The sequence below is a fragment of the Pteropus medius genome, unplaced genomic scaffold, assembly GCF_902729225.1.
Source record: "Pteropus medius unplaced genomic scaffold, Ma_sr-lr_union100, whole genome shotgun sequence".
Classification (NCBI taxonomy): Eukaryota; Metazoa; Chordata; class Mammalia; order Chiroptera; family Pteropodidae; genus Pteropus; species Pteropus medius.
Genome location: NW_024355008.1, coordinates 2,725,875 through 2,752,247, shown reverse-complemented (window position 1 = coordinate 2,752,247; position 26,373 = coordinate 2,725,875). Strand labels below are relative to the sequence as shown.

The 26,373-nt window shown below is 35.8% G+C and overlaps 1 protein-coding gene, 1 non-coding gene and 2 pseudogenes across 3 annotated transcripts; 1 reads left to right on the top strand and 3 right to left on the bottom strand.

The window, feature by feature from the left end:
• The first annotated feature begins 29 nt into the window (after positions 1 to 29).
• ZBTB11 (zinc finger and BTB domain containing 11) lies at positions 30 to 26,347 on the top strand. 2 transcript variants are annotated; one of them, XM_039856932.1, is made up of 11 exons: positions 30 to 938; positions 6,389 to 6,624; positions 7,290 to 7,521; positions 14,697 to 15,535; positions 15,775 to 15,954; positions 18,573 to 18,818; positions 20,096 to 20,240; positions 20,931 to 21,048; positions 23,212 to 23,370; positions 23,471 to 23,646; positions 24,180 to 26,347. In XM_039856932.1, the coding sequence occupies exons 1-11, from the start codon at positions 629 to 631 to the stop codon at positions 24,695 to 24,697; spliced, it is 3,159 nt and encodes a 1,052-aa protein (XP_039712866.1). In that variant the 5' UTR covers positions 30 to 628; the 3' UTR covers positions 24,698 to 26,347. The 2 variants fall into 2 exon arrangements, with proteins under 2 accessions (XP_039712866.1, XP_039712867.1); XM_039856933.1 differs by lacking the exon at positions 30 to 938 and adding an exon at positions 1,333 to 1,524.
• On the bottom strand, positions 4,368 to 4,440 carry TRNAV-CAC (transfer RNA valine (anticodon CAC)). Its single transcript has one exon. It is a non-coding gene; the product is annotated as a tRNA-Val (tRNA).
• Positions 10,336 to 10,444, bottom strand: LOC120598274 (uncharacterized; annotated as a pseudogene).
• Positions 17,924 to 18,042, bottom strand: LOC120598200 (uncharacterized; annotated as a pseudogene).
• Positions 26,348 to 26,373: the final 26 nt, after the last annotated feature.

Here is a 26,373-nt window from a genome sequence, read left to right as displayed (position 1 = left end):
CTGTGTATGGAGTTTCTTTGGTCTTATGTCCACAGGCTAATATTTTACTTGGAGCCTTAAAATCGTATGCTTTTATGTTGTCAGCTGTCTCAGAAGGTATATGGATGGGGAAGGGGAAGTGACTCCTTTACATCTTGCGGTATCTCGGACGGGATAACAATTGCCCATCAGCTCCTACACGTGCTCAGGGGAAATAAAACGAGAAACTGCCAGGACTTAAGATGTCTGGTCAAAGGCACTTAGATCTCCCAGGAAAGGCCTACCCACTTCCAAAATGTCCTCCCGTAATCCTGACGTCACTCGATCGGCTTCAGCAAGCCAGAAAGCCACTGTGCTCCAATCAGGGCTCAGTTTCCTCACCCACTGCCCTTGATTTACGTCACTTCCGGTGGTGCAGCAGCCATTTTGTCAGTCGCCAGCGGATCCCGCGCGCTGGAGAAGTGCAGTTCCCCCTGGTTACCAACTCGTCAGTTCTCCCTTCGCGCTGCAGGCGCCGTCGAAGGGCACTTACCACAGACATAGCCTTTCCTCCCTACAGTGTTGCTGCTGCTGTTACATCCGCCCAGAGTTAGTACGCTGTCTTCTTCCCCCGCCATTGACAGGCGCCCTCAGGGAGCTCCCGTCAGCGATGTCAAGCGAGGAAAGCTACCGGGCCATCCTGCGCTACCTGACGAACGAGTGCGAGCCGTACGCCCCGGGAACTGAAGGCAATGTCAAGCGTAAAATCCGCAAGGCGGCCGCCTGCTACGTAGTGCGCGACGGGATCTTGTATTACCAGAGGCGGCAGCGGCACCGCAAGACCTTCGCGGAGCTGGAGGTGGTGCTGCAGCCCGAGCGGCGCTGGGGGCTCATCGAGGCGGCGCACCTGGGCCCGGGCGGCACTCACCACACCCAACACCAGACCTGGCACGACTTGTCGAAGACGTACTGGTGGCGAGGTAGGATCTCGCCCGCGGCGAGGGGGCGGGCTAGCTGCATGTTGCCCAGGCAAGGCCTGCTGGCGAAGGTGGGCCTGTTAGCAGAACCGCGAGTTTGAGGGGCTCTCGCCCCGCTTCCTGGACTCCCTTCGCCGGCCCAGCCTCCGCTCAGCGGCGGAGCGGCTGCCAGGCGGAGCCGAGAGTGTGAGGGACGCGAAAGGAGCCGCACTTCCCACAGGAAGGAGGCCGGGAAGCTGGGGGCGGGCCCTGACCCGGGGTGGGGCGAAGGGGGGCTTCTCCGGGGTAGAGCCAGCCTTGGGGAGGGGCTGGCGCGCGCGAGCTGCGCGGGCCCCGCCTCCTTCCGCGGCACCTGAGGTGGCTGCTCCTTTAGGAGAAGCTTCTGGGTGGCAGGTGGCGATTAGGGGGGCTGCGTGTTGTGCTTTTTAAAATCCTGTTTGTGCTGAAGGTTTGGGGATTGTGACGGCCCGCCCAAAGCCCGGGCTCCTTTCTCCAATACGTTCCGCTAGGGTTTTGGCCAGCGGGTTTGAGGTTCTCTTGGACCCGCTTATCCGTATTCCTCAAATTGTGCTACTGCGGCGTAAATAAGGTATGATGCAATTATGTGCAGAAGTGATTTGGAGTAACTGTGGAAACAGTCATTTTGAACTTCATTAGGGCAAGAATTCAGTGTGAAGAATAGCAGATACTCCTAGATCTGAGTGTTTTAATATTTCTTTCATAATCGAGATTTTGTTATTTTGAGTTTGTACACAATTCTTTATGCACCTAGAACCTAAAAAAGTCATGTAGTTGTGATTCTCTTCTAAAGTTGTTACACTAACTTTCAAACTTAAAATTTGGAGGCTAATTTTCCTTAATAGGCTATCAAGTAGCAATATCTTCAAATGGTGATACACTGTTACTTCAAAGTCTCACTAAATCACAGTTTAATATCATTTACACTACATAACCAAATTTTCAATCTTTCATAGCATATTAACAAAGTTACTAGGAAAACTGGACTACCATAACCAAAGATGTTACAAAGTGCACAAAGTTCTGATAGGGAGAGTCAGTATCAAGGAGTGGTTTTCTTTAGGAAACAGTTTTACCAAAAACATGGAAATAGAAATAGTTTAAAATGTTCAAGACATATTAAATGCACGACTGACTCCAAATTGCCATGCTTTGTATTAAAGGATATAAAAACTACCCCCATTTATGGAACGTTAAGCTGACACCCAAGATGATCAAGTCTTCTCATATTCAATATACCACTGTTTTCTGGTTGTGCCAAAAATAAAAATAAAAACAACCAGCAATGATTTCACCTCTTAAAAAAAGCATTTACACTTAAAAAGTGGGATGAAGTGGAATTCCCTTCTTAAAAATGTTTCTAGAGCTAATTAAAAACTTGCATTTATAAAATAGTTGATAAAAATATTCCTCTGGATTGTATAAGAAGGAAGACAGAGACCATATGATATGGCATATGATGTTAATCAGACTTGGCTGTTTTTTCTCCTGCTTCATCAGAGGCTGGACTTTCCTCGTTTTTAGTTTGTCCATTTTCTACAGGTAAATCTTATTTAGTTTCTTGGTTAGCCGCTTCGGCCTGTTTTCCCTTGCTCTTTTCCTTTTCCCTTTTCTTGTACTTTTCTGTCCGCAGATTTACCCTTTCCTGCCTGCCACCTGTTTTGGCTTTGTTTCCACTTTTGCAGAAGTAGGTTTAGCTGACAGCCTCTCCGACCTCCTCTTGGGATACTCCTTTGCAGCCACCTCACTGGAACTGACCTTCCTCTTAGGCATCATGGCGGCGAGGCTGGTGTCTGCCGGGTACCTTCAGGCCTTCTCCAAGCTGGGCTGCTAGGCAGCTGCTGCTCCTCCCCAGTATTCTTCCTGTTAATACTGGGAATAGTGCTTTGGAAACTGTGAGACACTATATATACTCAGAAAAAATACGATTACTGTGATCGTTGTGGTCGGGCAGTATAGCTCTAAGGTTTTTTGATTCTTTGGGAACCAGATTGTAGGAGGAGAACAAGGGCACTTGAAGTCATTGAACAGGAGATGGTTATTGTATCGAGCACTGACGGGGCAGGAGGTTCTTGAAAAGCTGACGGGAGTCAGTTATTCAACTTTGCAGGTAGATCTGTAGAGCAGTGGTTCTCAACCCTGGATGATTTTGCCTCCCTGAGGGACATCTGGCTATGGCTATAGAGGCAGTTTTGGTTGTCATAACTGGTGGTGCTTGAGGGATTGTTATTGACATCTTAGTTGAGTAAAATCAGAGATGCTCCTAAACTTCTACAATGCCCAGGACAACCCCCTCCCCGCACAAGAATCATCTGGCCCAAAATGTTGGCACTGCTTACTTATGTTGACAAACCCTGCTCTAGAGTGAGAAACTGTTTCTCCAGTTATTTTATTAGAGGACTACCCACTAAGGTCATTTATTTTTCTTTGTTCTAAGTCTTTACTGAGTAAAAAGCCTTTGAATGGTAATTTGGTGTTTTAGGTGTACTTTTTTTTAATACCAGAGTGGTTGATCAGTGAGCATTATTTAACACTTATGTAGTAGATACTGTGTGTCAGACACTGTTCAAATTGCTTACAAATATTAACATTTAAACCAGTTGATGACACACACGTAGAGAGGTTTAGAGATCTGGCCATGATCATAAAGCTAGAGGATTCAGATTTTGCTGCATAATAATTTCAGCTCCATGCAATAATTTCCTGCTCTTAAAATAATAAAAGACATTGATGTCTTTTGAGTGGTTAACTTGGGTCAGATTCTTTCAGTTTAGTCAGCTGTAGGTAAGTAAATTAAGGAGGTTGAGTTTTTGAATCTGTATAGCTAGATTTAAAGTGATCCCATCGAAACACTAACACTTGAGTAAAGGACTTATAAAACATAGTAGGGTGATTTTTGAGACAGTTGATTAACTAACACATTAATATTTTTTCCTGCAGTATTTCTTATTTAATTTTCATTCTTGTCCAAATGTTTCTGTGTAGTTTCTCCAATACTGTTTGAACTCAGCCAAATGGTTTAATCAAACCTCTGCTGTATGCAGAATATACTAAATTGTGTAAAACCATAAAATGTTTAGAAATACAACCAAAATTAATTAGAAAAAACTGACTCGTCTTTATTTAAGATACGTACATTTTCATAGCAGCACTTCTTATTCTCTAAGTATGTTTCTTTCTTAGAAATATTTATATTCTTACATATTTATTCTCCCACTACATACCCATTTGTTTTTTATTATAAAATATACATAACAAAATTTACCATTTAACCATGTTTAAATGTACAGTTTAGTGGTATGAAGTAAATTTTTTTAAACCGCCCCCCCACTACTTCCACCCCTGACCTACGGATGTTGCTGTCTCCCCTTAAGACCTGGAACTCTGAAGGTGGGGTGTCCAGCCCACCGCCCGTGGCTCTGCTGGGGCACGAACCCAGGACCTTCTGTGTGTGAAGCAGACGTGCTAACCACTACACTATAGAACCACCTCTATTAAGTATATTTTATGTTGTTTAACCATCACAACTATTCATTTTCAGAAATGTTTTAACATTTCAACCTTATTTTTTTTGACAAGGAGAATGAACATCTTTTCACTTTCTTACAGAGCCAACACCTTTTCCATTCACTCTTAATTACATGTAACTTATCTATCCAGCCTTTTAATTGGTTTTTAACAACCTACTCTCTATATTTCATAGAGATATAGATTTGTTATTGACTTTTAACATTTTCAGATACTAGAATATAACCTCTATTGCTCTCTAAATCTATGTAAATGCCTTTTTAGTGAAGGGTTATATTTAACCCTAACCCGTTATTTTCTAAGTTAGGTTCTGCTAAAGAATGGTGCTCTGTGAACAAACCAGTTCGGCAAATTCCTAGGTTAAACAGATTTCTTTACTGTAGACTCAGAGCTTTAAATATGATATTATCCATTGTGTGGCTAAATGAGAATATAATTTCTGAATTTATTAGTCCAGAGTATACTTTTTTATTTATTAAGTATGGAACATAATACAATTTGAAAAATATTGCTTGAATACTCTCTGAAGGTTGAAAACAAGGAACTTAGTATGTTTTGACATCTTGAAACTCTTTTCAGGAATTTATACCTCTTTATCATTTTAGCTAATTAACAAGCCTTTTCATTTGCAATTTATTTGGGAATTGTGGGGGAAGAAGTTTCTGCCACAGGGATGGACAAATGTGTCCTGGGTAAGTAAGCATAATATACCGAAAATAATATGGGTTTCTGGAGGCCCAGTTATGCATTTTAACAGATGTGACTTTGGAGAAGTTACTTAGCTCTTAGGACTTCATTCTCTTCATCTGTAGAATGGGGATTAGTTGGTCCTATCTGATAATAGTGATAGGGGGGTGTGTGTGTTTGTGCACGTGTGCACGCGTGCGGACACAGGAAATCCTCACTTAATGTTGTGCATAGGTGCTGTGACTTTAAGTGAAATGATGTATAAGGAAACCAGTTTTACCACAGGCTAATTAATATAAACAAGAGTTAAGTTCCCATGGCATCTTATCAATGTTAAAACGAACCAACATTGAGCAAAACAACGTTGTTTGAGGACCTGCTGTACGAAAAGTATTCCTCCCTGCTCCCTACCCCGACCCCAACATGCTGAGCTGGAAGTTGAAATACAGAATAGCATTTTGTGAGTGGCTTATGTATAATCAACTTTTATTAGATAGCATATGCTATTGTTTCATATAAACCTAAAATCTTAACTTTCAAAAACACGATTTATAATCTGATGACAGGATTTGGTTGCAGTCCTGTTCAAGTTGCAAATTGGCTCCACCTGTCTTACTTCATTTGCAGTTCAGGCTAAAGTACAGCATCCATCTGGAACATGCTGTTCTTTGACAAGATACAAAAATCAGAGAACTGATGGGTAACAGTGCCTCATGAAGCTTCTAATGAGACATAACACACACTCATCATGTCCACTCATGTTCAATGACCAAAGCAAATTACATGGTCAAGGCTGATGTTCGTAGGGTAGAGAGATATTAGCCTGAACCACATTATTGTTACTGTTTGTGAAGGTCAAAAACAGTTGAATATTGGCAATTTTATATAGATCCTATTGCATGAATGAATCGTAGCTCACTTGGAAATGGACAGTTCTACATAGTCATCTTATATGGTAGGAAAGTGAATAGCTAGGAAAACAAAACACCTTACCTCAGCATGGAAGCAAACCATCATTTATATAACCTTATATCTTTGAAAAAAGGTATCTTAAATTCTAAAGAACTCGCTCTGTGGGGCATGTGTGTGTGTGTGTGCACATATGCACTGGAACATACATTAGTGTACACAGATTAAATAATTAACACTGTAATATGTTCTTCAACTTTCAAATGAGAGCAATATTAAATTTTACTTGTTAATTTTTATTTTCTTTGTAGGTATATTAAAACAAGTCAAAGATTACATTAAACAGTGTAGCAAATGCCAGGAGAAGCTAGATCGCTCCCGTCCAATATCAGATACTTCGGAAATGTTGGAAGAATTGGGACTAGACCTAGAATCTGGAGACGAAAGTAATGAATCTGAAGATGACCTGAGCAACTTTACTTCACCTCCAACTACAGCCTCCAAGCCTGCAAAAAAGAAGCCAGTATCTAAACATGAACTTGTATTTGTAAGTGGAACTTTCCATTCAGCTTTGACATGTGTAACTGGTGCATTAGTATTTCTAGTCCGTAAATTTTTTTCTTAAACCACTGAACTGCTTGAGTATTGGAAGTGATGTTGAAGATTTAAGCAGATCTGTGTCTAAAGGAATGCACTATGTTGTATACACTAAAAGTATGCTAATATTATCTTCATTAATCAGAAATATGCCTATTGTTTTCCCTTTTCAGAATGTAACTTGTTGGTTTGTTGTTAATCATTCCTTCTCTCTTCCTTTTTAATGGTATATTGATATAGGTAGACAGAATACATTTCTGGAAGCAGTCTGGGTTATGCAGCAAGGTAAAATTAAGCTGGCTAGGTCTTTGTTTTTTGCCTTCATCAGTTTGATACATCATCAAATTTCTGACTAGTAGAAGAGCCAGCAAAAAGTGAGATACAGGTTTTCATTGGGTCAAGTAGAATGAACATAGCAGAAAATAGCGAGAACAACGTATCTTTCCATTTAAATACATAGGTAATACAAAGAAAGAATATGAGGCTATTTATTCATATTAATTGGAGTATCTTTTAAAAGGAAATAATGTATCTTATCTTAATCTTAAATTCCATTAAGGATAGATATACAGATGATATATAATACAACTCTTGGTCTCAAACTTATTTTGATAGGTTGACACCAAAGGAGTGGTGAAACGTTCTTCTCCAAAACATTGTCAGGCTGTTTTAAAACAGCTGAATGAACAGAGACTCTCCAACCAGTTCTGTGATGTTACTTTGTTAATTGAAGGAGAAGAGTACAAAGCTCATAAATCTGTTTTGTCAGCTAATAGCGAATATTTTCGAGATCTTTTTATTGAGAAAGGAGCTGTTTCCAGTCATGAGGCAGTGGTCGATCTTTCTGGTAAGAATTTTCTGATACTCTTGCTTTTTGTTTACAAGTACACACTGGAAGAGGGGGCGTGTGTGTGTTTCTTACAAACTCAGAATTTATGCTAAAGTGAGATAAGCCCACTTATAGCAGCAGACTAAGCCGAACTGAGGGGGTCCTTCCTTTTAGCAAGGTTTCCAAGGTAGATTTATGGTAAAGGCTATCATTTCCTGTCACTGCTTCTTAGGTGACACAATTGTAGCATAATATCGGGGATTTACACTGTTAAAAACATGAGAGAAATCCATAACTGCATCAGTTTTATTATACTAAGTGATTGTTATTTAAAAATTGACTGCCTATATCTTATGTTGTGGAACATGTAATTATAGAGCACTTTTTTAGGTCTTGTTTTTCATTTTTTAAGATTAATCATTAGAATTCATTAGGTTCAAACTGTCAGTGTAGAATACTCAGAATTCTAGGTGTAGATTTTTTTGGTTTTTTGTTATTATTGTGAATAAATAATTTGACTTTCTTTTGGTCTCACTAGAACTCTTATATAAGGGCTTAAAAGTCAACAAATGAAAATTTAGGAATTAAAATAGCTAACCTTATTTATCCATTTTCTCATAATATTAACTTGCTGCAACTCTTGAATTACTGACATCACTGGTAAAATGTCATTTCCTCTTTGTGAAACAAGAAAGTGACTTTATCCAGATATAGAAATACTTAACCTAGTTAAACTATTGACCATTTTCTACCATATCCTTTTTAAATTCACTTCTTCTGGGAAAACAAATACATAGTTTTCCTTAGCAGTAGCTACATGTTCAATTACTAAAAAATATTTATTAAGCATCCCTAAGCTCTGGGGATACAATGGTAAACAAAAACTTTTATGGAGCGTAGAGTTGCTTTACATTCTAGATTAGTGGTATTTGCTTTTCTCTGGGTTTGGTAACTCAGAGAAGAAAATATGTCTTATACTGGGCTATCTGAATAATAAAACTCATCACAGGTGTAGTCTTTTGATATATTAGCTTTGGATTTTTTCCCTGTCATTTATACATCTGAAAGAGAAAGAAGCATAGGAGTGTTGCTCTTTTCCAGTTTCTCAGTAGCTTATAGCAAAGAAAATGTCCCAAAATAACTGCAGTACAGCATCCTAATATTAAAAAAACTACCTCATTTATTCTTCATTCCAATGCTTATTTTTATGTATTGTTCAGCAAATATGATGTAAGCCAATAGTAGATGAAGTAGACATTAGTAAATTTTTTTGTTATCTAAAGAGTATTTATAAAATATGTGTACAGTATAAAAATTATAAAATATACATCTCTTTTTAACTTCCAAGTATAATGTAGTTGAATTCATCAGTGATTTTCTTTATGTTATTTATACTTTAAAACAAATTCTTTCCTACTCAGACATAAAGGTATTTTCATATATTTAAAAATTTCATAGTTTTTTTCATATTTAGTTTTTAATCTATTTGGAATTTATTTTTGTTGGTGTGAGATAGATGTTTGATATCATTTTTTTTTTCCATTTTGATCATCACTTGACATAGAACCATTTAGTAAAAACTATCCTTTTCCCATCCATAGACCATGCAAATTCTCTTACAAATTTCTACATGTGTTTGGAACTGATCCTAGGCTTTTTTCTGTCTATTGGTTGTCCCTTTCTATACTCTTATTACTTGATTTTAATTACCTTAACTTTATAATAAGGGAATTCTCCTACCGTTATTAGACAGGTGGGTCCTAATTATCCATAACCATTTGCTGTTTCATATAAACTGTAAAAGCAGATCATCAACTTGCACAAAAAGAAAATAATGTATTTTGATAGAGATTACATCGAATTAATTACGTTTTAGAGCTCTGTCCAATAAAGGTCCCACGTACCTTTTGTTAGATTTTTCCAAGGTACTTGATACTTTTTGATGCTATAGTTTTTTAATTCTTAACGTTATATAATTGCTGATTTATTTTTAGTGTATATTAATTTTATATATAGTACTACCGCTAAATTCCTTTTATTGGAATTTATAGATTCAGAATAAATGACATTTTATCTATAGACATTTATCTGTAGATTCTTTGAGATATTTCACATAAAACAAAGATATTATCTGCTAATAGAAGTGGTTTTGTTTCTACCTTTCCAGTTCTTATATTTTGAACTTAACTTTTTTTCTTGCTTTACAATGCCGTCTAGGATGTTAAACCAAACAAACAAACAAAAAAAAACCAGCAGTTGAATAGAGATGGGGATCTCAGAGATCCCGAATCCCCGAGCCACAGACAGATACCTGTCCATGGCTTGTAAGAAACCTGGCCACGTGCAGGAGGTGAGTGGCCAGAGAGTCAGCAAAGCTTCATCTGTATTTGTAGCGGCTCCCTAGTGTTAGCATCATTGCCTCAGCTCCACCTCAGATTCTCATAGGAGCACTGATCCCTGGTCTCAAGAAGGTTAGGGAATGCTGATTCATCTAATTCCTATTTCTAAAGAAGGTGCTTTTTTTTTTTTACCATGCAATATATGTTATTTGGTAAATGTTTTAAATAGATAATTCTTTATGCTCTCTAACATTAAAGAAATTTTCTCTGAAATGAATGTTGACTTATCACATACTTTTTCTGTACCTATTGAGACCATCTTTATTTTTCCCATTCTGTTAAAGTGGGAAATTATGTTGATTTTCTAATGTTAAACTATTTTTTTCATTCCTGAAATAAATTCAGTTTAGTCATTATCACCTTTTGTATAAATTGCCATTTGGTCTGCTAATATTATTTAAAATATTTGCTTCCTTCGTCCCTCTCTCTCTCCCTCCCACAGCACCTGGTATTCCTAGGTGGTCTCCCATCCAAGTACTAACCAGGCCCAACCCTGCTTAACTTCCAAGATCAGGCACATTCAGAGTGGCATGGCCATAGACTGCATCTATCTTTATAAGTAATTTTCCTTTTTCACACTGTCTTTTTTTGATAGCAGAAGTGTACCTCTTATAAAATCTGTGTTCTCTCCAATTTTTACATATGCCGAAATAGTTACTGTGAGATTAGAATTATTTGTTTCTTGAATATTTGGTAAGAATGGTGGCTAAAATTGCCTGAGCCTGTAGTGAACTATGGGAGAAAACTTTTAACTACTAATTTGACAAATTTAATGGTTAGAGAATTATTCAAGTTTTCTATTTCATCCTGAGTAATTTATAGAAAGTTATATTTTTGCCAGAATTTGTCCATTTCATCTAAATTTTCAAGTGTATTGGCACAAAATTTTTCCTAATAGTTTCTTCTGAATGTCTCCAGTGATTTTTGGTATGTTGTTTTCATTCTTTGTTGTTGGTTATCTATGCCTTTTCTCTCATTTTCACATATTTGTTACTAAAGATTTACTAATTTTTTTTAATCCTGCTAAAGCAGGAGTTGGCAAACTACAATTTGCAGGTCAGATCTGGCCTGTTTTGTAAATAAAGTTTTATTGGGAGAAGACTACATCCATTCATTTACATATTGTCTGTGGCTACTTTTGAGCTTAAAAGGGGAAAATTGAAGAGTTGCTACATAAACCAATGGCCCGCAAAACCTAAAATATTTGCTTATCTGGCTCTTTACACAAAGCTTTCCTTACCCCTATGCCAAAGCATAATTTGACTGACAGAAGTGCTTTAGAATATTATTAACTAGTGTGATTCATTTGTCTATCTTTTATTTTCTTCAATTTTTGTTTTCTGTATTTTGAGGCCATGTTATTACATACATATAAATTTAGAATTATGGCTTTATGAAAACATTCTTTTATCATTATATAGTGACCCTCTTTATCTTTAGTGATGCTTTTCATTCTTAAAACCTATGTTGGATGCTACTGTAAATATTTTTTATTTTTCTATTTTAGCTACTATTAAAATGTTTTTTAGCTATGTAAACAAGATTTTTTTAAAAACTTTTTTCCCAGGATATCTTTCCTCCATCTCTTATTTTCAACTTCTTTATATCTTTATGTTTTAGATGTCTCTTTAAACATCATATTTCTAGATTTTGTTCTTATTCTGGTATGAGGATCTTTGAACTGGTATGAGGATCTTTAAACTATCTTCTGTGGAAATTGTGGACTTCCTGAACCCCAAAAATGAGATTGTTGTCATTAGTTGAGAAAACTTCTCAGCCAATATCTTTTCAAAAATTGTTTCTGCTTCTTCTATTGTCTTCTACTTTTGTGAAACTCCAATTAAAAATAAAATGAGATACTCTCATTGTCTATTCTCTGTTTTTTAATCTTTCATATTTTGTTCATTTCTTTGTAGATTATTCTGGAAAATTCTAGTTCACTTAACCTTTAACTTTGTCTAATTTTCTGTTAAATTCATTTAAGTTTTTTAGTTCAAATTTATGTTTTCCATTTTCAGGTCTTTTTAGTTCTCTTTCAGATGTCTCTTTTAGGTAGCTACTTTTCATGATCTTCTGCTCTATTGGTAGGCTACCCTTTATTCTATCAGATCATTGCTGGTTTGATTTAGGCTATTTTTTTCTGCTAGCTCTTGTTCATGATGCCTCATTTCTTTGCGATTTTTTTTTTTTTTAAATCTATGTATACTGAATTCATATTCTTTAGAACTTTGCAGGAAATCTTTGAGTCCTGTGTTGAAGGTGTTTTCCACAGAGAAAACGTTTGCTTCTTTAAATACTGTGAGCATTAGCAGTCTGGGACCACTTTAAATTCTCATCTTGAGCTTTTTATTATGACTACCGAAGTGTTATGTATGTAAAAAAAAAAAAAAAAAAAAACACCACCAAATTAAGCCTGGCTTGAGGTCTTGACTCCTCAGGGAAGATTTCTCTACCTTTTCCGCTTAGTGCTGCATTACTGAGAATATTTAAAATAATATATTTAAATATTTTTACCTAGCATTTTTTAAAAAGCATGTGGGTCATTCAGGGCATCTTAGTCTGCCCATACTGCTAAATGTGGAAGTACCTGCCATAATTTTTTTTTTAATCTATAACTATTTTTATCCAGTTTTTTTAATTTTTAGTTTTCATAAAAAACATAAAATTAACCTTTTTGATGATTTTAAGTGTGCAGTTCAGTAATATTAACTATATTCATGTTGTGTAACAGCTCTAGAATTCTTCAGCTTGCAAAATTATCCATTTCATTTTGATTAAAATGTTTTGCAGAGTGTGTATATGTGTACGTATAAAGGGTAGGGCTTAAAAAAAATACCAAAATTATGTTGTGGCAGTAAGATTATGAGTGATTTTTTATTTTCTTATTTTCTTTTGTGTTTTATAGTATTTTACAGTAAACATGCCTTGAATCTTTGAAAAAATGGTTTTAGATATTCAAAGTGTTATTTGGAACAGTGTTAATTCTCTCATGGTCAAATTTTCTTATGACTTCAAACTTAGAAATTAAAAAGGTACTAGGTAAAATACCAAAATACATTATTTTGTTGGTACATTTTCTTTTTTTTAAAGAAATATTCTTACTTACCTCAGCTTATTAAACTTGGTTTCATGATTTGTAGCAGGATTACAATGGTTTCAGACTATTTAATTATCAACTTTCCTAGGAATGGCTGAATTAGCCATGATGATAATGTTGATGTGCAGTTCCCTCAGTTTTCAACCTGACTCCTAATATATCTCACAGTTTAAGGCTTCCCTGTATGCTTGTCCATCCCATCTGCCTATGTAAAAGGACCACATTCTATGTACCTTGAGTCAAAACTGAAAAACACAGCAAGCAAATGTGAGTTTTTAAGAGTTTGCTTTGGTTCTCAACTTTTTCTGACTTACTTCAAAATAAGAGAAAAAGTTGAGAACCATGTGATTTCCCTCATATATGGAATATAAAACTGAAAACAACAAATGAACAAGACAAATGAACAAAAACTCATATTCACAGAAAACAGTTTAGTGATTATTAGAGGGACAGGGTGTGGGGGAGGTAGATAAGGAAAAAGGGGATCAAATATACGGTGACAAAAGGAGATTTGACTTTGGGTGGTGAACATACTATGCAATATACAGATGACGTATTATTGAATTTCACACTTGAAACCTCTATAATTTTATTTACCAATGTCCTCAATAAATTTAGTTAAAAAAAAGATTCCTTTAGCTCTCTCTATTTTAATAAAAGATTTCTAAGATAAATTATTATGTATGAAAAGCAATGCACAGAACAGTATGTGTAATAAGACACTGTGTAAGAAGGGGGAATAAAAATATTTGCTTGATTGTAAAAAGGAACTCTGGAAAGCTATACAGATTTTTAAGCTTACTGGTTATGGAGATAGAGCTGGACATTTCATCGCAATTTATGGTTTTTGAATTGTGAATATTAAAAATGGCTTTTGAAAGTGAAGTACTGAGAACTTAGAAAAGAAACCGATCTTATTTTCTCACAAAATAATGTAATGCCTCATGTGTATAGTAATTATTTCATTCTTAGACCAAGGATAGGCAAACTAGCGCAAAGGCCAAGCCTCATTTCCTTCGTTTTTTGTAAATAAAGTTGTATTGGAATATAGCCACACCCATTTGTGTATGTATTATCTGTGGCTACTCTTTTTAGCTACAGTGATAGAGTTGAGTAGTTCCAACAGACACCTTATGGCTTGCATTATTAATTATCTGATTCCTTACAGAAAAATTTGCTGATCCTTCTGCCTTAGACCTTGTTTTTAAATTTTTAGTAGAACCCTTTGTTCACGATCAAATTTTTGTATGGACTTCTATTGTTAAAATATATAGCTGTACTTACTGAAGTAAGGTTAGGGGACAGGTTGGTTGAACCCTGCCTACTCACCTGCGTCCCTCTCTTTTTTTACCCTCCGTTCTCCAGCAGCTGTTTCTTGAGGGGAATTTGAGGAACCCCCGGGGTTCTAAGGAATACAGTTTGAAAATGACTGCCTTACAACAACTCTTTGAGGTAGTAAGTCTGATATTATTTTCTATTTTAGGTATTGAGAGAGTCGGCTCATAGAAGTGAGTTAGTCAAGGCTTAATAAGCAACCAGAACACAAAACAAATCCAGGGTGTTTAATTGCAAAATAAATGGTCATATTTGCCTTTATATTCAATTTTATGTTGTTGTAGTTGCATATGAATTGTTTTTACAAGGTGTTTTAGTGGTGATTTGACTTTTTTGTCTCCCATCTGTCTTGTTTCATATAGGTTTCTGTAAGGCAAGCTTCCTTCCTTTACTGGAATTTGCCTATACTTCTGTGCTAAGTTTTGACTTCTGTAGCATGGCTGATGTAGCCATCTTGGCTCGGCATCTTTTCATGTCAGAAGTTTTAGAAATCTGTGAAAGTGTACACAAACTAATGGAAGAGAAGCAGCTAACAGTATATAAGAAGGGTGAAGTACAAACAGTTGCATCTACTCAGGACTTACCAGAACAAAATGGAGGTACGGCACCTCCTGTGGTTAACAATGAAGGAACTACAACAACTTTATCTACTGAACTTGGAGATTGTGAAATTGTACTACTGGTGAATGGAGATTTACCAGAAGCTGAGCAGAATGGAGAGCTAGGACAACAGCCTGAGCCCCAGGTTTCTTCAGAGGCTAAAGCCACTCTGCCTCCTTCACCTGTAGGCTGTGTAACTGATTCTCATCCTGAAATGCAGTCTGTTGATTTAGTAACAAAAAACCAGACAGAACTAGAAACTTTAAACAACAGAGAAGATAGCACAGTTTCTAATATTTATCCTAAACTTTCAAAAGAGAATGTAATCAGTAGCTCTCCAGAAAACAGTGATATGGGAAATGACACATCAACTGAGGATATCTGTGATGAAGACATTCCAGAGCCTAGGCAGAACCTTGGCCAATCTTTAAAAGATCAGGAAAATCTAGTTGCAAAGACAGACCCTGGCCCTGATGATGATACTTACAGAAGCAGGCTTCGACAGCGTTCTATTAATGAAGGGGGATATATCCGACTACACAAAGGAATGGAGAAAAAGCTGCAGAAACGGAAAGCCATTCCCAAGTCAGCAGTTCAACAGGTATGTGATCAGTTAACCTTTGGAGTTTTAGCTTTAAGTTGAAAGCATTCTGTTGATAAACTCATGTCTATTGTGAAAATAATTTTGGGGTTAGTAGGTAAGTTCAGAAAAGCAACTTAATGTTTTAAGTACCAGTGTTAATTAGATAATGTGAATTTGCAGTGTTTATAACATGACTCATGGTTTAAAAATCAAAATGATCGTATTTACTTAGATTGTGTTTTCTCTCCCTCACTTAGGTGGCGCAGAAATTAGTTCAAAGAGGAAAAAAGATGAAACAGCCAAAAAGGGATGCTAAAGAGAATACTGAAGAAGACGTACCTCATAAATGTGGGGAATGTGGAATGGTTTTTCAGAGAAGATACACCCTAATAATGCACACACTGAAACATGAAAGAGCTAGAGATTACAAATGTCCGGTAAGTATCTGGAAAGCTAATTGAAAATGAGTCTAACTTCTTGATAAGTAGAATCCAACTTATTGCTTTATTGTTATCCTACCATTTATAGTCTCTCTCTGTCTCTCTCCCTTGTATTGCTATAAGAGTCATCTTCTGATTTTTACATGTCATTTCCTTGACAAAAAGAAATACTTAATGATGTACCTCTAGTTCCTCCTGATACCCTAGTAAGACAACAGTAAAATTATCATTTTAAGAATATAAGCTCATAGAAAGGCAAAGAGAACGGGAGAGGAGACCCTAGCAACTAAATTCTGGACTTTGCTAAATAAATGGAATAACTGATTCAGCAGATTTAAAAGGGCTCACTGCCAGGCTTTCTGTGGGGGAAAGCTAAGGGTCAACTGAAATTATATTGTAGAACTACCAAACAGCTCAGAAATTAATATTACTAGCTACCTTGAAAGTAGTAGTGAGTCTGGTTGTTAGAAAGTCTTTTTAAGAAGCAATTAAGTTCCTATAACAATTCTTTCAGACTAAGATCCATCCTCTACTTTCTAGAAAAGATAAAACCATAATTGCTCTGGAGAACACTGTGTACAGAGAGGGTGAATGTACTATACCCAAAACAGGGAGAAGTAAAAGCTTACATACTGAATATTGAAAATTTTCAAGTTCCCATTCCCTAATCAAGTCCCAGAATATTAGCAGCCAGGACTTTAACCTGAAAGCAAAAAGATTTCTCAGAGATGAGAAATCTGAAGCCCATAAACAAAAGACCTAAAGATACTGCTGACTAAAGCCTTTGGTTGACTCCCCCACTTACACAGAAATTCCAGTCAAGTTTTTTAACGTCTTATTCTGAAATATGAATAGACATCAAGGATAATCAGACTCGTGATAAATATTTTTTTAAAAAGCAACCTCAAGGTATCTCTGACTATGCAGAGAGAAGAAAACTTAAAAAAATCCCAATTCAAAGTGATTTATATCAGAGATAAATGAAACAGTTATGTCAGTGAAACAATAACTAGGTAATATTTTTTTTTAAAAGGTCACATTAAGAGAACATAAGAGCTTAAGAATAGAAGTTTTCTTATTAAAAGGGCACATTGAATGCCCAGAACCATGGATGAAATAAATCTATACCAAGGTACATTATGAAATTTCAGAATCAAGAGACAAAGAGAAAATCTTATAAATTGCAAGAGAGAAAAAAGATGGTCAGTCTCATAGAAACGGTAAGGGTCAAAATGACTACAGGCTTTTCAGCAGCAGTAATGGAAGCTAGAAAACAAAGGCACAGTATCTTTAAATTCTAAAGAGAAATGATTTCTAACTTGGAATCTATAGCCAAACTATGAGTTATTTGTGATGGTAGAATAACATTTCCAACATGTAAAGTCTGGAAAGTTTTACCTCCCAAACTCCCTTTCTCAAAAAGCCGTTGGCAGAGTTGTTCCACTAAAACAAGCAAGACATGGGAAACGGGAAACTTGGAATCCATTCCTACAAAGAGTCCAAGTGTAGGAAACAACCAGCCTAAGTTGGAATAAATAGTTCTTTGATAGAGATCTCCCATAAGGTGATGTGTTTTAAATCTCTCAGTAGACAATCGAGGGAAGGGTTTGGTGATAAATTAGCAGTAAATATAAAAAGAAGTAAGCAAAAAAGAAAACGAAAAGGAAAGAGAACCATAGCATACTATATGACCCAGCTGTAATAACATTTACATCATCCAAATAATGTAAACATTGAAATTGATCTAATCGAAATTATGATTTAACTATAGTTTTGAGAAAGTAAGGTAATGGGAAGGATTTGCATATGTGTAGGGAGTTTGTGAAGGAGAGTGTCATTATCCATTATTCCTGTTAGAGTTACAGAAATAGCATCATGAGTGTCAAAAGAAAAAAAAAATGGAAGAGATGGTGGACCAAGAGATGAGATTTTATTTTTTAATTTATTTTTTATTTTTATTTTTTTACGCCTGCAGCACCCAGTCTTCCTAGGTAGTCTCCCATCCAGGTACTAACCAGGCCTGACCCTTCTTAGCTTCCGAGATCAGATGGGATTGGGCTTGTTCAGGGTGGCAGGGCCATAGACGAGATATATTTATTTTTTAAAAAATAAGTTTTGTAGATGGTGAGCATATATAACTTTGGTTTCATGAATCTCCAACAACAACAGGATAAATAAAACCTAAGGACCATCACAGTTTTATTTTTCTTTTCTGACCCCTGTTTTTGCTCCACCTAATAATTATTAGTACTCCTGGAAATAATAGCATTCTTCTGTCTTTATGTCCTGCAATTCCTTCAATACAAACCTAGCCTTCTCGTTGAAGCCTTTTCTCATTGATCAGATTACTTCCCCTTCTGAAATATCTCATTCCTTTTTAACGTATAAATCCTATTTCTTTGGTTAGATTGTAAACTTCTCCAGATTGAGGGGCTGGGTTTTATTGCTTTTGTCTTTGTAATCTGATACGTAGCTTATTGTCTTACATATTATATTCGTTTATTGGTTTCCATAATTGTAACAATGAAATGAAAAATTGAAATACAAGTTGAGTTTCACTTAACCTTTGTAATGGAATTACATTTAGAAGGAATTTTGGTTACTTTTTCTTTCAGTTATGTAAAAAACAGTTTCAGTACAGTGCCTCCTTACGAGCACACCTTATTCGACATACCAGAAAAGTGGCGCCCACTTCATCTTCTTCCAATTCCACGTCTAATGAGGCATCAGGAACATCGTCTGAGAAAGGCAGAACCAAAAGAGAATTTATATGTTCCATATGTGGAAGGACATTACCTAAATTATATTCTCTTCGAATACATATGTTAAAGCACACTGGTGTAAAGCCACATGCTTGCCAGGTAAAGCCATATGTTAATTTTGTTATATAAAGATTGGAACTTGACTAATGATGAGACTGGTCGATTGTGGAGTCACCGTCTTATAAAACGTCACAAGGAATTATATGACTCTTTTACTCTGTTGTCTGGGTAAAAGGGTGCTTCCCAATTGTGTTCTTTAATTTGCTGCTTAATTTGTTGTAATTTAAAATGGATATATTTAGGGCGTTTGTAAAACTTATTAGGACTCAGAGTATGTGCTGGGTGAGGATAACCAATTCATTACCCCAGTAATCCTATAACCTTTAGCAGGACTGACCTGGACTCAGAAGAAACCTAGGGTTTAAACAAATCTCTTTTGCAAAGATACTGCCTAAGCTATGTATCTTTCTCTTAGGTAACCAAGGTTACCTAAATGCCAAAATATGACTCCTAGGTAAAGAATAGCCAACTTGAGCTATTCTCTCTCGATCTCACTCACTCTCTCACTCTCACTTGTTCTCCCGCTTGCTTTCTCTCATTTTTTTGGTTTGTTTTTGTTTTAGCTTTTTGTTATATAAGATTAGAATATAAGAGAACAGACTAGATCCTCATGTACCATTCATCTAGATTCAGTAGTTATCAACATATGATCACTCGTGTTTTATGTATACTGTCACTCACGGCCCTACTTCTCCCTCTTCTTAGTTTTTAAATTTATGAATAAAATGACTTGGCATTTTATTCATAAATTTAAAAACTAACTATTAATTAGGCCTCTGGTCTACTGTGGCACTATTCAAAATGTGTGGTCTGTGGAAGATAAGTACAGAAATGGAGAATAAGCATTTAGAAATGGTCACGGCAATTGTGACATTTTTATTGTGTTTAACAAAAATCTCTCCCTAATGGATTGGGGGGAGAGTGAAAAAAACTGGTTCTTCATCACATAGAGTGTAAGAAATACTGTTCTAGTTGGTGTAGCAGGAAATGAGTATATTTTCTCGATTAAGCTCCCAAATCTCTTAATATATAAGGTATATTTTATATTAGGTCTCACAAGGACAGCATGAGGTTTTTTGGTACTGCTTTGAGCTGCACCAGTGATCACTTGGGTGTAAGAAAAATAACAGTCTTTGTTAAGTATTGCATCGGAGGATGATCAACCAGCTAATACACTGGTTGTTTCAACTTTCACTTTGTTATTTTGTTTATAAGTTAAGATTTCTATTTTAAATGGCATATTAGTTTCTCTGTCCTTATTCTTCAACCCTATCTCCCTTTTTGTTTTACTGGTTTAAACACTTGTGCTGTTTTAGGTCTGTGGGAAAACTTTCATCTATAAGCATGGTCTAAAATTACACCAGAGTCTCCATCAATCACAAAAGCAGTTTCAGTGTGAACTATGTGTTAAGTCATTTGTTACCAAACGGAGTCTTCAAGAACATATGAGTATTCATACAGGTAATGAAAATTTTATGTTGACATAGTTTATGTTATATATTGTTAATTTACTATTATATTGATTATGCTGTGATTATTTCAGAAATTATGTTGATATACTATTAATGGCTATATGTGTGCAGTTTTTTATTGAGAGTAAAGTTAAAAGGTGTTCTTAAGTCTAGCTGTAGAGTTCTTATTTGTGTCAAACTATGTGTTGTTTCTCTCAGTGTAGAAAAACGTATCCTGAGTATTAAATCATACATAATTTAGATCGAGGCACCTAAAGAAATGGTCATGCTTTTAAAAAGTTAAGCTATGGGCATTTGTAACTGTCAACCTGGTATGTGGCTTATAATTTCATTAGAATTTTTATTTCACACATACTTAATTTCAAATGCTTAAAGCAGTTATGTGGAAATAGCTGGTGAAGGGTAGATATCTGCTCTGGAACTTGCATTCAACTCTGTGCTATTATAATCCAGGTGATTATGTAAGTGTATCACATTCTTTGGGTAGTAGTAGCCTTGTTAGCACTATAGTGGAGAGGAAATAGAGATTTTGAAATGATTTGTTGTTATTCTTAGGTGGTTGCCAGGTGTTATATTTTCTGTATCCCCTTGATAAAGTAACTTCTAAAATATGACATAAAATAGTCTATTGAAAGAGCACTTTGATTGCTGGATTTGTGACTTGGTTTTATTTTTATAGGGGAGTCCAAGTACCATTGCTCAATTTGTGGAAAGTCATTTCACAGGGGCTCTGGACTCAGCAAGCACCTAAAGAAACACCAGCCAAAGCCTGAGGTTCGAGGCTATCATTGTACTCAGTAAGTGTTTAATATGTGAACAGTTCAATTAATTTCTTTTTGTTCTTACTTGGTTTATTTGAAAGTTATTTTCAAAAGAAAATTTTTGAGGTGACTATAGTTGAAAATACTGTATTGCATAATTGAAATTTGCTAAGAGAGTAGAACTTAAATGTTCATACACATACACATATCTGAGGTGATGCATGTGTTCATTAACTAGATGGAAGGAATCTTTTCACAATGTGTACATAAGACCATCATGATGTACACTTTAAATATCTTAAAATTTTATTTGTCAATTATACCTCAATAAAGCTGGGAAAAAATATTTGAAGATAATATTAAACTGTTATTTGTTTACTATTGATTTTAATAAGTTTTTTGCCTAGATGTTGCTATTTATGATTTTTCAAAGTTTCATTTAGATAGAAATTGCATACCATACAGATCACTCATTTAAAATGATTTAAAGAGATTCTTCTAATATGGTACCTAGGAGTAGGGACTATAGGAAAGAACTGTCTCCGGTGCTAGCCAGAGTTTCTTTCTAGACAGTTTTTCTGAAAGTTGGGGTCTTCTGTTAATTTCTCCTTTTTTTCACACTCCTTTTCTTTCTCTCTCTTTTCATTTTACAAAACCTACTGAATTGTCTTTTTTTTAATTGAGGTAAAATTCACATAACGTAAAATTTATTATTTTAAAGTGTACAATTTAGTGGCTTTTCGTGCATTCGCAATGTTGTGTAAGCATCACCACTGTCTAATTCCAGAATGCTTTCAGCACTCAGCCAGGCAGCTATAACTCTGCCTTGGCTCTCTCTTCCTGTGTGTACATAGTCAGCCAGAGGTGAGAGCTTAGGGCCTTCTCAGTTTTTTTCTAAGCATGTGCCCAGCCCTGGATAAGTGTGTGGACTTCTAGATTCCTCGGAATATGTGAGAGGTTTTCAAAGTTCCTATTCCCCAAAGCATTTCATTTCTCAGCCTTTCTTCCCAAGCTTTTGGTTTGTATGTTGTTTCTACCAAACTATTGTTCCTTGTCCCAAATGGCAGTGGCTAATATATTTGCCTGTAAATGTTTTCAGACTTTTCCTCCTTCCCTCTAGTCCTCAGCCCTGGAGGAATTAGGTGAAATAAAGGCAGGCCCTTTGAGGGGATCCTCAGGGAGTCACTAGATAAGTCAAAACACACAGTCACAGTTCTTTGAGAATAAATTCCTCTAGCATTAGGAACCTGTAGTGAGAATGCAGTCGTCTTCATGGCTGCTGCCGAGCCGAGGAATAGGGATGCGGCCAGGGTAAGTTCAAATGCCAAGGCTCTCTTACTGAGATTCAGCTGTTTTTTTCTTGATTACATGTTTGCCTGGTCGCAGTAAACTTTTAGTTTCCAGAGTTTCCGATAAAATTGATTCAGTTTTTGTCCATTGTTTTTGTGGAGGAATGGGCTCTAGGAGTTCCTTACTCTTACATATTGGCTGATATCATTCTAATCAGTCTTATTTTAAAATAAAGATAGCTTTTCAATTCATTTTTAGTTGTTAGGTAAAAGAAAACCCAACCTTAAACTGGCTTGAATGAAAGGTAAAGTCTAGGACTCTGAATGGTTTAATGTTAACTGGATTCACAGTAGCGTTTGGTGTCTCTGAGGCTCCATATGGATAGGGCAGGGGAAATGGTTTCAGTCTCATATTCTCTCAACTCCTAACTTATCTAGCTGCTTTTTTAGTATTTCGTATAAAATCTCTGAGGTTTACTCCCATTGGGTCTGATTCATCCCTGAATCAATCGCTACGGCCAGTGGAATGCTGTGCTCTGAGTTAGGCCTGAGTCAGTTGCTCCATCCTTATGGTCAAGGGTGAAACCCACTCCCAACACATGGACAGAGAATGGGAGAGTGTAAAGGGAATCAGATGGGGTTGAGAGGGAGACAGAAAATAAAAGTCCTCTTTAGTAACCTTTGAGAATTCCACATGATTCTTTCTAAAATGTTTCTGGTGTCTAGAGAGCTAAAAGAACTTAACACCTACAGCCTTATTGCAAGATTAGAATACTAGTGAATTTTTTTGTTTTAAATTGGGATCATCTTGTGGAGTTCTAGGAACCCAAGCATATACTGAATTCTTGGAAACTTGTTTTCAAAAAATAATAAGATGCACCAGTTAGGTGATTTAATGTTATTATTGCAGATGTGAAAAAAGTTTCTTTGAAGCTAGAGATCTTCGCCAGCACATGAACAAACATCTTGGTGTGAAGCCATTCCAGTGCCAATTTTGTGATAAATGCTATAGTTGGAAGAAAGATTGGTATTCCCATGTTAAGTCTCATTCTGTCACTGAGCCTTACAGGTGGGTAAATTTGAGAAGGATCTGGAATTAATTGAGATATATATGTACTTGGATTAATTCTTGTGGATACTGATGCTTTTAGGGTTTTCCCCTGTTTTAGATGTAACATTTGTGGCAAAGAATTTTATGAAAAAGCGTTGTTCAGAAGGCATGTAAAGAAAGCTACCCATGGGAAAAAAGGAAGAGCAAAGCAAAACCTAGAACGGGTATGTGAACGATGTGGAAGAAAATTCACTCAGCTGAGAGAGTATAGGAGACACATGAACAACCATGAAGGTAACTATACTTCATATTATATTGTGTGTGTGTGTGTGTATAAAAAAAGCCAATCCAGTAGTGATTCTCCCTTTATCAGCCCTCTTGCCTGTTACCTTACCTTCCTTGATAAGATATTTATCCCATATCATGGAAGATTTTTTCAAGTGATAGAGGTGATCCTGAGCCTAAATACCTAATTTAGTGAGTTTAGTGTTCTCTATCAATATTTTTATGGACTACTTGGAGCCTGTTTCTTTATCCTAGGGTTATAGGATTGCTGTGAAGTTTAAGCGAGACCATGCATAGAAACTCAGAGTTGTCTTAGTAACTTCTATCAGTGGGCGCATCTTTATAGAGATTATAGCACAGAAACCAGTTTATTCTAAGGTAAACCAATTAGGTCCTAAATAAAAGATTTTTGCGGTCAAGATAGAAAGGCTTATGGGCTGCTGTACTTGAAGTAAAAAATTATTTATCAGTCCACTTTAATATATTTTTGTATTTATACCTCATCACACATACCATATTTTTTTTTTTTTTTTTTTTAATAGGAGTTAAGCCATTTGAGTGCTTAACATGTGGAGTAGCTTGGGCTGATGCCCGATCTCTAAAACGCCACGTCAGAACACACACCGGTGAACGACCCTATGTCTGTCCTGTATGTAGTGAAGCTTACATAGATGCTCGAACACTCCGTAAACATATGACTAAATTCCACAGAGATTATGTGCCTTGCAAAATTATGCTGGAAAAAGATACCCTTCAGTTTCATAACCAGGGAACTCAGGTGGAGCATGCTGTTAGCATCTTAACAGCAGACATGCAGGAACAAGAAAGCAGTGGTCCTCAAGAACTTGAGACTGTGGTAGTGACAGGAGAAACTATGGAAGCTCTTGAAGCCGTTGCAGCTACTGAAGAGTATCCATCTGTATCTACACTTTCTGACCAAAGTATTATGCAAGTGGTTAATTACGTGTTGGCACAACAGCAAGGACAGAAGCTATCTGAAGTTGCAGAAGCTATTCAAACTGTTGAAGTAGAGGTGGCACATATTTCAGAAGCAGAATGAATATAGTAATGGAGATTTTTTTAAAGTGACATCTCATGTATACTGAACCCACAGAACATTTGTTTACAGTACTATGTGACTCTGCCTAGAGTTTGTATGTCAAGACTCTGGGCTATTTGGTGATATTTTAACATTTCTGAATGGTTTGTCTAATGGATTCAGTAGAAAAGTCTGTTTACTGTAAAGAAATTGAAAACATCTATTTGATGGCAGTGGTTTATCATGTTATACTTTTTATGAATTAATGTTTATAAAGGACTGTACTAAATGAAAAACTGTACAATTTCACTTGCATTTTGACATTATTATATACTTTTGAGTTTAAAAGGCTGCAATAGTCAGCTTTTCTTCTCTTTTATTCTCAAAATATAGTTTTGTGATTTCATTTGCCCTGTTTATGGATTTAAAAAATTCTAATATAAAGCATTTTAGTAGGATGCATAGGTATATTACAGTTTTTAAACGCTTCAAATCTGTGATTCTTGACTTACTATTTATTTTAAGCCCTTATAAGTCAGGGATTCTTTATTTTATCGTAAAGCACTTAATGTTGTAATCAAGTTTGCACAGTATACATACCTGTATAGGGAACCCTTAAATGAATAGCTGATTTTTAAAATGCCATTAAAATGCATGAAATGCCTATTAAAGCCTTACTATACTATCTCTTCAAGGCAAATAAATTGACCATGAGTAAAGAATTCTGTTATTAAGCACTGTTAACAGGAAACTTCTCCTTGATAACAGAGGATAATACATGGAGGAAAAAAAATTCTTGTTCTTTTGCTGAAGAATGAACAAGTTAAAACTAGGTTTGGTATGTTTGCAGCTCTTATATCATGTTTAATTGTTCAATTTTGTTGAAAAACTGCAGTTTAGTAATAGGATAACAATATAGACATCTACAGTGGTCCTGTGGTTGTCATATAATTATCAGTAATTTCAGAATATTGAAAAGTCTTCAGCCCTCATTATAGTATACTACTTAAAGAAATTGATTATGGTCCACCAAATTGTTAAAAATAAATTATTTTTAAAAGTTACATGATAATTATAAATTTGGGTTTGATTTTTAAATTCCACCTCTTTAAGCTATCCAATTTTCTGATTTTCAAAATAACTATGGGGAGATGCCACATGTCTCTCCTGGGAAACTACCACTCAAGCTATAATTGTTAAATTTAAACTTCTAAATATTTGAAGGTAATATAAGGTATAAAATAAAGATATAAGCAAATGACATATAAATCATTCCTAAAGCACAAGAAAAGAATGTGCCTTGATGTACATATATTAAGATACTTATTCCAGTTTACTTTAAAAATGGCTTAAGAGATAAAGAATAAATGTGATGACATGCATGCATTATACCCGCATATGTAATATTTGCATCTGCAAATTTCTCATTTCAATAGCTGTGTGGCTGACTTTCAATTTTAAGTGAATGGACATACAGTCTGTAACTTTATAATGGCTGTTTATCATATCTTTCAGTTAGGAAAACTGTATTTCAACCTGACTAAAATTTGGAATTTTGTCTCTTGCTTTCCACCCACACCATTGTTATTAGATTTAGTTAATTGTATAAGACCATTAATGTATGTCATAAATATGTAAATAAAAGATGTTGAATCTTGTTTAAAAGCATAAGCTTTGGAGTTGAGCTGGTTACTTTT